The 12317-nt window shown below is 44.1% G+C and overlaps 1 protein-coding gene across 3 annotated transcripts in view; it reads right to left on the reverse strand.

Annotated features, from left to right (window-relative positions):
* The window catches only part of LOC147020877 (serine/threonine-protein kinase VRK1-like), a 103586-nt gene that overhangs the window by 23067 nt on the left and 68202 nt on the right, over nucleotides 1-12317 (reverse strand). For all 3 annotated transcript variants that reach the window (XM_085896597.1, XM_085896595.1, XM_085896594.1), the window contains exon 11: nucleotides 8593-8771. In XM_085896597.1, the coding sequence (XP_085752723.1) occupies nucleotides 8593-8771 (179 nt within the window). The remainder of the gene's footprint in view (nucleotides 1-8592; nucleotides 8772-12317) is intronic.

Raw genomic sequence — 12317 nt, forward strand, 5'->3', positions numbered from 1 at the left:
TCCCACAATGAGGCTGAGTCTTTGGGCCTCTCACTCAATCACCGCAGGTTGGTCGGTGGTCTTTCTGTCTTCTACCATCTCCTCTCCAGCCTCGCCCCCTGCTCTCTCTGCGATTTGTCCCCACCACATTTCTGCAGGGCGCTCAAGGTCCGCCAACAACCCCCTTCTGGTAAAACTACCAAAATCATGAATCACTGCTCACCTTCACTCTTTCATTCCTCTTTTTTCCCGCCTTTGGAATAAACTCCCTCAATCTAATCACTCCCATTCTTCCCTCCAGGCCTTCAAAACGCGATGAGCTGATACGGCAAAACGCGATGAGAATCATAAAATTTTGAACATGTTTAAAATTTCTTGACGTACTCTACTTACTACGACGTATGATAGCGTACTTTAGCGTTCTACTCACGTATACCAAACTTACTCATACCGTATTTGACGTGCCCCAACATTTTAGACACATTTTTCTTAGGTCGGCATACGCTGGCAAGATCGCCAAGGTGTGACTGCGATGTTGTCACTTCCATTTCTACGGCAGTTATGATTCGAATCGTTGTGGGTCAGCCTTTTAATAGGCTACGTCACGACATCGTCGGCGATGCGTGCAATGCGCTATGCCTAAGTTCGACTATCGTTGGGCATCGGTTGTGTAGGCCGACAACAGGTTCAGCATTCGTTGGTATAAGTTATCTATAACACAACGAAACGTTCTGTGTCCGTTACCAATGCGTTATACATAAGACCAAGTCGCTATGAATACGTCCGAATCTTTAAAAAAAAACATCAAAAGTTCAACGTAAGCCAGTGTTTTACATAAATTTTAATACGTTGCCATCTCTGGCTAAAACGTCAAGGTGTGACCGGGCCTTTACAACTGAAGGGGGCAGGGGTTCTTTCCTCTACCCACACACCTAATCTTTCACACACCACCACTCTGAATGTGCTCAATCCCTATTTATTTTCTTTGTTTTGCTCAATACATGCTCTCAGCTCGTGGAAGAGCTGGGACACAGAACAGATCAGGACTCAACGTAACAAAGGAAACAGCAGGAGAAAGGGGGAAACGCCAAAAGCAGGACGGAGGGAGAAGGTAGACGGAGATGGACAAACAAGGGATACAGGTAGTGATGAGGGTTAGGGGAGAACACAAGGGATGGACAAGATGGATACACAAGCAAAACCATGGGAGGGGTGCGAATGCTTTAACGGGTGGAGAAAAGATTATGGCTTTGGAAGGGTGATGACCTGAGATGGTGGTGGGCAGCTATTCTCCATCGAGTATGTTCATAAATGGGATGGTGGGGTTTGGTTCTTGTTCTAAATATGTTTGTTGAGGAGAAATTTAATGACAAACTTCTCTCAACATCCCTTGTGTGAGTCTCCTGAACCACATACCATTTTTGTAGTTTAATAAATTGTTTTCCTGTTCATTATTTGACATCCATCAAAGTTTTCTGTCCATTCAAGGCTATTCATTTTGTGAAGGTCTTTAAATTCAGAAGTATTTAAATTTAGAGGTTTGTGTGTTTTATGTACTTTTGATTTTGTCATTTCTTCAATAACATTTGATACTGCTCACATTCGTTATGTTTTCCATTTACATACCAAGACGTATTTTCTCTACTCCTTGGTTTGGTTTTTACTCATGTCTATGAAAGACATTCATAGATGAATTTATTTCTCAATTAGAATTACACTCGGTAGAGCGCATACCTCCACCACGTAATAACTGTTCCACGAGAACATACCGGACCCAATACATTTTTGAAATATCATGCTATACAATACTATATCGTTTCTGGCCCTATCTTTCGATGGTGAAGAATCACTTTAAAATTATTACATCTGCATCCGGATTCGGATCTTCACCAAAGTTATTCCTCGTCACACACCCAATATGTCCACCAAGTTTGGTCCGAATCCGTCCACAACTTTTTGAGATATCGTGCTATATATTAGTTTCGCCCTATCTCTCAATGGTGAAGAATCACTTAAAAAAATTCTAGTCGTCGGATCTGGATCCGGATCTTCACCAAAATGTAATCAATTCGTCCTTGTCACACACTAAACCTGTCCACCAAGTTTAATGCAAATCCGTCCACACCCATTCGAGATATCCTGTACACAGAGAGACAGACAGACAAACAGACAGAAAGGTTGAAAAGATAACCTTCTTCACCTTCAGTGGTGGAGGAAACCAGCAATTTCTTCCTCTGAAGACACAAACATGAGGCTGGGAAGTCCTTTGTGTAAGAAGGGATTCCTGGGATGCACATGTGGATAGCATCAACGACCATGAAGAGGTTCTCATGGTAAATGCACGTGTACACATTTGAGGGTGTCTGCGAACTCAGGACGACATTAGGTGGTCATACTTCAGCAAACTTGCGCAGTCCAATCTTCACACTGGGATTTTCATCTTTGAAAACAGAAAATGTTTCTCTGATGCATATTACAAGAGGACACTTTTAGAGTTTTGTTTATCCATTGTCATCTCTCGCAGCGACGTCTCTTTTTCCATAGAAATCCTGCACCAGGTCCACTTTTTATTTTGCTGTGCTGTCTACTCCAGTCTTCTTTTTCTTTGTTGGTGTCTTCACCTCAAATTCAGTAGACAACTTCCTGAACACAGAAAAGAGTTTTCTCGGAATATGTGGACGTACACTCTTCAAACGATGTGCAGCTCTGTTGAGTGAATGATCAGCATAATAAGCCCAGGTACTATGGGTACCAGCTGATGATGTGGAAGGCAGAGCCACCTGATCGATGCTTCTTTGTACTGCATTGTCTTTGCCTCATTCTGCCACTGTCTCTTCCCCGTTTCAGGATAATTGACTGATGATTGTTTTGCGTTAACTTGCTGAAACCGTTATTGTTCTCCCGATACTTTCCACCGCACTCCACATTATTTGCCTTTTATCGCTCAAACCGTCCTTGCATTTTTAGATTCTCTCTTCTCTGTCTATCTGCAGGTGTCCACAGCATTCTTTGAGAAATCTGCAAATAAACATTCCCATTAATGTTGTATCAATTAATGTTCAAATGAACTTTAATTGAGACAACATTTCATGTTTAGAAAACGCAAGTCAACTCCATTTCAGCAGAGTTGGCAAGGCATCATTCGCGTCATATTTTGATATTGATTCTTCCTCTAAGATATACTGTAGTCCTTTGGTTATCAACTCAATTATATTCTTTCATTTTCCTAATAGAACAATTACAAATATAATGGGAAAGTCCTTGCACTGCGTATTTTCTGTAAAATCTATACTAAAAATGTCAGTGTGTCAGTCAGTCAGTCCGTCCGTCAGTCAGTCCATCCATCTGTCTGTCAGTGTGTGTCCTCAATAACTCCAAAACAATGAAACCTAACAACCTGAAACTTTGCATTCACACTAAGGGAACTCCAAGGAGGAGCACGAGTGAAAATTAGATGTTTGGGTTAATTAAAAACACCCCGTTTGAAGATAATTTACGGCCTTATTTAATTATATCCTTTATCAAGACTCATCATTGATCACCTTGCTGGTCTCACTGGGGTCTTAATTCAACTTTTTTTTTTTGGCCTGCTCAACAATGCCTCAACTTGGAACAGGCCGCAACGGTTTCTTAAGGATAAAGTGTTGTTGTTTTTTTTTCCCCACTTTCATCACTCATATCATCGAATGGCTCATCATGCTGACGCATCAACGGGTACATTGCAATGTTTATAAACGCCTGGAGACACCAGCATTTGTGGCTTTATTTCATGACCTCAAGAATCTCTTCAACGAAGCCAAATTACAAAATTTAAACTTCTTTATTGACTTCAGGAATTGCTTAAAAAAAAAGGAAAGAAGCGTTCATTTGTCCAGTTCGGACATTGCTCGACATTCCTGGCGTCTCCGGGTGCATGGTGTTTTTATGACCGATCAACGAGCGCTAATCGCTTGCCAGGCCGACCGTTCCTTATCAACCATTTCGTTGGAGAGCTTGCTTGAGTGATTAAGCCACTTGGCGAGCGCTCTGCAAGCCGCTTGGCTGTTTGCTCCTAAGTCATGGCCATACAAGGCAAAAGTATTCATGCTGTCACTGGATATATCGATTAACTTGAACAAAGTTCAGGCTCCATTAGCCTGCGTTTGGCCCCGCGTTGTCGTGCAGTCCCTCAGGTGGTGGCCTTCTCGCTGAAAATGTGAAATTGTATTTTGACGTTTCCCCTTTTTGTTTGATCTCCGTTCGTCATCCGACCCGGCACTTCGACATCGATACATATCAGAAATAAATTAAACGTTTCATTTTAAAATGTTTCTTAAACTGTTTTGCTGGAGTGCTCTTCAAGCTTCGATTTCTACAAGCTTCCATGGCGATACCGTGGTGCAGTTTTTGGTGGGGACATCTCCGGAGTTTGAAAGGCAACATAAATTAGAAAATTACAATGAGGAAAAAATGTATTTAGTTGTTATAAAACAATGAATCACCACATCACGGCAGGATAGCCAGGAGGCACGCATGCTCGCTCCAAGCTGTCCAGCCCGGGTTTCAATCATGACCCAGCTATAAACTGTCATCCCGGTATTTTACAGGTGGGGTGATTCATCAATGTGTCTGCTGTCTCTCAGATGGACGTTAAACTGGACGTCACATCCGCAGGAATTGCCCCACTCCCCTCCCTTCTCCACTCCGTCCTCTCTGCCCCCTTCCTCTCTCTCCCTCCCACCCCCTCTCCCTCTGCTCCCACCTCTCTCTCACTACCCTCCCTCCCTCCCTCGACCTCTTTCTTCTTCCCCCTTAATATTCCTGTCAGTGAAGCAACGGTTGTATTTGCTTCAATAAAATAATAACACCACTGACATTTGTGACTCACATGAATTGAAATATGAGGTAGATTTTGCTCAAAGCTGGCACCACACTGGATGCATTCAGCAGACTGTCTCCTGGTTGCATGAACAGTGCAGGGTGTGTGATATGTTTAGTCCTGGTTGTATGAACAGTGCATGGTGTGCAGGGTGTGTGATATGTGCTATGTTTCGTCCTGGTTGCATGAACAGTGCATGGTGTGCAGGGTGTGTGATATGTGCTATGTTTAGTCCTGGTTGTATGAACAGTGCAGGGTGTGTGCTATGTTTAGTCCTGGTTGTGTGAACAGTGCAGGGTGTGTGCTATGTTTAGTCCTGGTTGTGTGAACAGTGCAGGGTGTGTGCTATGTTTAGTCCTGGTTGTATGAACAGTGCAGGGTGTGTGCTATGTTTAGTCCTGGTTGTGTGAACAGTGCAGGGTGTGTGCTATGTTTAGTCCTGGCTGTGTGAACAGTGCAGGGTGCGTGCTATCTTTAGTCCTGGTTGCATGAACAGTGCATGGTGTGCAGGGTGTGTGATATGTGCTATGTTTAGTCCTGGTTGCATGAACAGTGCATGGTGTGCAGGGTGTGTGATATGTGCTATGTTTAGTCCTGGTTGTATGAACAGTGCAGGGTGTGTGCTATGTTTAGTCCTGGTTGTGTGAACAGTGCAGGGTGCGTGCTATGTTTAGTCCTGGTTGTGTGAACAGTGCAGGGTGTGTGCTATGTTTAGTCCTGGTTGTGTGAACAGTGCAGGGTGTGTGCTATGTTTAGTCCTGGCTGTGTGAACAGTGCAGGGTGTGTGCTATGTTTAGTCCTGGTTGTGTGAACAGTGCATGGTGTGTGCTATGTTTAGTCCTGGTTGTGTGAACAGTGCAGGGTGTGTGCTATGTTTAGTCCTGGTTGTATGAACAGTGCAGGGTGTGTGCTATGTTTAGTCCTGGTTGTGTGAACAGTGCAGGGTGTGTGCTATGTTTAGTCCTGGTTGTGTGAACAGTGCAGGGTGTGTGCTATGTTTAGTCCTGGTTGTGTGAACAGTGCAGGGTGTGTGCTATGTTTAGTCCTGGTTGTGTGAACAGTGCAGGGTGTGTGCTATGTTTAGTCCTGGTTGTGTGAACAGTGCAGGGTGTGTGCTATGTTTAGTCCTGGCTGTGTGAACAGTGCAGGGTGTGTGCTATGTTTAGTCCTGGTTGTGTGAACAGTGCATGGTGTGTGCTATGTTTAGTCCTGGTTGTGTGAACAGTGCAGGGTGTGTGCTATGTTTAGTCCTGGTTGTGTGAACAGTGCAGGGTGTGTGCTATGTTTAGTCCTGGTTGTGTGAACAGTGCAGGGTGTGTGCTATGTTTAGTCCTGGTTGTGTGAACAGTGCAGGGTGTGTGCTATGTTTAGTCCTGGTTGTGTGAACAGTGCAGGGTGTGTGCTATGTTTAGTCCTGGTTGTGTGAACAGTGCAGGGTGTGTGCTATGTTTAGTCCTGGTTGTGTGAACAGTGCATGGTGTGTGCTATGTTTAGTCCTGGTTGTGTGAACAGTGCAGGGTGTGTGCTATGTTTAGTCCTGGTTGCATGAACAGTGCATGGTGTGCAGGGTGTGTGATATGTGCTATGTTTAGTCCTGGTTGCATGAACAGTGCAGGGTGTGTGCTATGTTTCGTCCTGGTTGCATGAACAGTGCATGGTGTGCAGGGTGTGTGATATGTGCTATGTTTAGTCCTGGTTGTATGAACAGTGCATGGTGTGCAGGGTGTGTGATATGTGCTATGTTTCGTCCTGGTTGCATGAACAGTGCATGGTGTGCAGGGTGTGTGATATGTGCTATGTTTAGTCCTGGTTGTATGAACAGTGCAGGGTGTGTGCTATGTTTAGTCCTGGTTGTGTGAACAGTGCAGGGTGTGTGCTATGTTTAGTCCTGGTTGTGTGAACAGTGCAGGGTGTGTGCTATGTGCTATGTTTAGTCCTGGTTGTATGAACAGTGCAGGGTGTGTGCTATGTTTAGTCCTGGTTGTGTGAACAGTGCAGGGTGTGTGCTATGTTTAGTCCTGGTTGCGTGAACAGTGCATGGTGTGCAGGGTGTGTGATATGTGCTATGTTTAGTCCTGGTTGTGTGAACAGTGCAGGGTGTGTGCTATGTTTCGTCCTGGTTGCATGAACAGTGCAGGGTGTGTGCTATGTTTAGTCCTGGTTGTATGAACAGTGCAGGGTGTGTGCTATGTTTAGTCCTGGTTGTATGAACAGTGCAGGGTGTGTGCTATGTTTAGTCCTGGTTGTATGAACAGTGCATGGTGTGTGCTATGTTTAGTCCTGGTTGTATGAACAGTGCAGGGTGTGTGCTATGTTTAGTCCTGGTTGTGTGAACAGTGCAGGGTGTGTGCTATGTTTCGTCCTGGTTGCATGAACAGTGCATGGTGTGCAGGGTGTGTGATATGTGCTATGTTTAGTCCTGGTTGTATGAACAGTGCAGGGTGTGTGCTATGTTTAGTCCTGGTTGTGTGAACAGTGCATGGTGTGTGCTATGTTTAGTCCTGGTTGCATGAACAGTGCAGGGTGTGTGCTATGTTTAGTCCTGGTTGCATGAACAGTTCAGGGTGTGTGCTATGTTTAGTCCTGGTTGCATGAACAGTGCAGGGTGTGTGCTATGTTTAGTCCTGGTTGCGTGAACAGTGCATGGTGTGCAGGGTGTGTGATATGTGCTATGTTTAGTCCTGGGTGCATGAACAGTGCAGGGTGTGTGCTATGTTTGGATGCTGATGTCAGTGGATGTTGCAATTTTCCATGAAAAATTCTATTGTCTGGAGCTGTCCCATATTTGCCACGACTGAAATCTCAAGAGGACACCTGTCCAACCAAGGATGTGTGCTCGGTATTAGTTGACTAATCTTCAAGTTATTCAAGATTTACGAAGTGGCATGAATATATATTTTTTTTAAAATAATAAATCTTAAGCCCAGGTTTACCTTTGAAAAATTGAGTGTGATGTGTGGGTTGGTGTGGAATGGCCGAGCTGCAGGAAACATTGCAGCAGATGGCGCGGACAAGGCCAGTTTAAAGACACATCCGAACATACGGGGTGTCCTTTGTGGCAATAAGTGTTCAATGACCACGTATGGATTTGCATCATGTTTTTTGAAGAGTCGTGCATGCCTTTGGTTTGAAAAGCAAAAGCAACACAAGAGCTACGATAGCGACATGCATGGGATACGAGTTGGTAACCAATACCTGTATCAGATCTTACAAAATGATCGCGAGGTAATCAAACATTGGAAAACAAACACGCAGGGGCAAATGATAACGGAATGGCACGCAGGCTTCTTCAAGCCATAATGCTATCAGAGAGGGAGAGGAAAAAACAAACAAAAAAAATCTCCATTAACTCACATTAACCGGAACATTATCCTTTGCGTACGCACTCAAAAGCATGACTTGTACACATTAAACGGAAGTACTCACCCACCTCCACCTTTGGTGAGGAGCAACAGCATATTATGCAGAGCTCTTCTGCTTCCGAATTATTGATGCCTTTGCATTGATGCTGTGGTACTGATGGTGTACTTGTATTTTTGCAACAAAGCCCAAATGGCCTGTTTGTAATCTTTTGATACCCGAGACATGACAATGTTCACACGTTTAACTTCACCGCCAAATTTCACGATGACAGCAATGAAACGTCTATTGTGTGCCCATCCTCTCATGGTGCGCGTCAGCTTTTCAGCGCACTCGCTTTGAACTTCATATCTTCACACAAGCACGGAGTGACAGAGATTTCTAAGAAGGGCTACCTTTTTGCCAGCAACCGGATGCTTGGCACTGGAAGTTGCGTTGTCAAAGTCCAACGAATCGTCATTCCTTGCTCCGATTGACTTTAATCCTTTGTTTAGGATCCCACGCAGGTAGTTGTAGTCAGGTTTCTCAGTGTAGTCAAGGCCGTGGACGTACTTAAAGAAGTCGATGATCTCAGCTGCACAACACGAGAACGTACATTTTACATGGATGCAAAAACAACTCGACCACAGCGTGAACGTCCTATGTACAATCTTCTTCTTTCGTGTGCAGCGTAAGGCCGAGGGCATTGCTATTCCGCCGATGCAGTGCCCTCTGTAGGTCAGCGCAAGAATTTGGCCAGGGTGCTGGTGATAGCTCGCCTACCGTTGGCGGAGAAACACCGTGACATATTTAACATTCACCAACAAACGCCGGCAGACGGCACACCCAGTTTAACGTCCATCCGAGGGACGGCACACACATTGACGAATAGCCCTGCCTGTGAAACACCAGGGTCGGGATTCGTACCCATGCTAGACAGCTTCGGGACGAGTGTGTGTACGTCGAGGATAAATATATGTACATTTGAGTGCTTTTAATAGAAAAAAAAGACGTAATTTCCGGACCGCTAACTTCGAAAATCATCAACTACAGAAACAAACATCTGCCAATTGTCATATTTTTTCTTTATTTTATATGTGTTCAGTTTACCGTATCAATATCATGAGAATATTTTGAAACAAATTTCTACTAGCAAATTATACGATGTCGTGACTGAAGTTTGCACAAGTGATGTCATAACTATATGTTACACCAATACACATTGTTCTCCGAGAAATGACCTAAAACATATATCTTGAGCGAGTGTCCTCGATATGTTCAACCATCACTGTCCGTGTCATTTTGGTCACCATGTGACAGTTCGTCGCCACACTGCCTGTCACTGGTGACACACATGCACTCGTTAGTGCAAGGCAAACTGTCTTGTGAGCAGCTGCAGCTGTTGGTAGATGGTTCACTACCACGGCATGAACACACAAGACCACCTGACATCTCCGCTGATGTGGGTCCATCAAACAATGTGGGATGCAGCACACCTTCTCCTCTGTACCATCCACGACCCTCTGGTGTGGGAATTTCTGGATTTGCCAGGTGGGCATTCATCCATACTCTGGTTTGTTGAACGGATCTCTTCACATGTTAGAGAAAAGCTGGTTCGGACGGAGGCAACTTATGCACTGGGACATCTTTGGTCGCTGCGAGTTTCTCCCAAAGATCATTCAAATTTGTGTGTGCATCCATACATTTCCCTGGAGAATCATACGTGGCACTGACTAAATGTCTTGAAGCAGCCACTGCCTCCTGGAGATCGTCAGTGGCGAGGACTTCGAGGTGTGGACCATTATTCTGAAGATGCAGTGTCTTCATAGCTTTCCGTGCTTTCTTTTTACCAGAGCCGAAGAATGCTGATACAGAGTCACATCCTGTCAGGGTATGAAACGCAGGAAGCCGGGTACACACTTCTGGAAGCAAGCTGTAACATATCTGATGGACCAGGATAAGCTTGCATCCTGCTGATGTCATTTTGATTTTCTTTTCTCTATCCATATTTAGGCAGTGTCCCACAACTGTGGAAAGTAGTGGACTGCTAAGGCAAGCACATCAGTGTCTGCTGATTTGATTGTAATGGACCCACGCACATTGTTACGTCTGAACTCATCATCGGCATGCTTCACATGAAGAAATATCCGAGAATCTGCCTCTTCCTGCATTGATGCGAGTTGGCTGTCATGATACATTCCTGCAGATGAAAGGCATGCTGTAAGTGTAAGCAAACCATCAGAGAAGCCACCAGCCAAATAGATCCGCTTTTCTTGGTGATCTGAAAGTTCTTTTGCTGCTGGTGCATGTTGCGTGACGTGACTACAGATGAAGTGTGTGAAGGTGGATTTGTTTGATGATAGAGCCATGAATTTCGTCCATTGTGGTACTGGGCGTCCAGCAATGACTTGGTAGCTTCGGGATCCACCAGCAACAGCAAGGCGTCTCGTTCTTTCGTCTGTCTTCACAGAATTGACAATATCATATTGGTCGAAGACGTCGATGAGGGTGTGGTGTGTTTTGATGCAATGAAGCAACTGGTTTAGGTAACACTGCACCAAGTTACCATACGTACCACCATTTCCACCCAGGATATGGAGTTCAGCCATAACATCCCTGATGTACACGCTGCGATGTTGGTTATCACTGGCAGTGTTTTCGTGCTCTTCATCGACTCGCCCCTCGAGAATATGCCCTTGTTCTGCTTTGGTGTTCTTCCGTGGAGCTCCATCTTCATGAAAGATAGATGTCGGAACAGACGTAATGGGATAGCGCTCAGGACGTGCTGCATGTTCAGGTCAGGGCGGACTTGAGTCAATAGCAAAGCACGGCGGAAAACCAAGCTGTTAGCTTCTTAGCTGTTACCATTTTCTAAAATGGTCCAAATATTTAGACAGGTGTATCCTTCAAATGTGAATATTTCATGGACCGCACACCAAAATATGAGGACAACAGGGATAAATGTGTTGCTGAGATCACCATCTTTCATATGAGACCTGTTGTAGCTTTGTGTCAAGCCGGTTGATTAAACTCCTAAAATATAGCCCTTTATCGAGGTTTACCGCTGGCCTATATCAGAAGGTTAAGTTTTGACTTGCAAGCCTTCACTGTACTAATCACGTCAGCAATTGTCTTCCATTTCCCTTGCAATCCAAAGTTCAGGGTGTTTCATTTTTAAGTCATATCTGTTAGAAATGCCAAATCAAGCATCCCCACGCGATGTTTGATAAATGGTGGTATCTTGCTTTCTTCACTCCATGAAAACTTTAATTTCTCATGAGAGTAAAAGAAATCGACGAAGTATCGCTGCAACGAAGGAAGGACTTTTCCCACAACACAGTTCCTGGCTCCCACAACCACATCAAAATATTATATATATATATATATATATATATATATATATATATATATATATATATATATATATATATATATATATCAATGTCTGTCAGAGGTTGTTGTTGTTGTTGTTGTTGTTGTTGTTGTTTTATATCCCGGCCAGTTCTAATCAAACAGGCCCGCTGCACATATGGAAATTTCGAATCAAGATTGTTTTGATAAGTGGTACAACTAAATTTACTTCATAATTGTGTTACCGTCTATGAAAACTGTGCGTCAATGTTTTTGACCATGTGAATGGAGCGTGTTTGTTAATTTTTATATTTTTCCACATTTTAATGCAAGCTACTCGTGAGCAGCCAGCAAGGTACCAGTCCCTCGTGATCTATCTGTTGGTGACCCCTGCTCTAGGCCATCCTGTCAGCCCTCGTACCTACTATGTGCAGCAACGATTCGAAAGGGGAACCCCAACACAAATTATTTTTTTCTGGAAACCATTGAAAATCACGGTATAATTTAAAGGTATTTTTTAATTTCTGAAATCATATTACCAAATCACAAAGTGTTTTAAAAGCCCAAATGTGTCAATTTTCGACTTTGCCGTGACGTCACATCTGGAATCCATGTTGATCCAAATGGCGGCTTTACAGAGAGAAACAGAGCACGTCGAGCTCGGATTCTGATTCCGATACCACCGGCATTAGCAACACTGAAAGGGCTCAGAATGTAGAAACTGATCAGTGGGATTTTAAACAAACGATTGGAGATAAAACTAGTGATGGAAACGCTTTTGGGGTGATTG

This window comes from Eptatretus burgeri, chromosome 9 (assembly GCF_056783735.1).
Source record: "Eptatretus burgeri isolate ZD-2024b chromosome 9, Ebu_testis_v1, whole genome shotgun sequence".
Taxonomy (NCBI): Eukaryota; Metazoa; Chordata; class Myxini; order Myxiniformes; family Myxinidae; genus Eptatretus; species Eptatretus burgeri.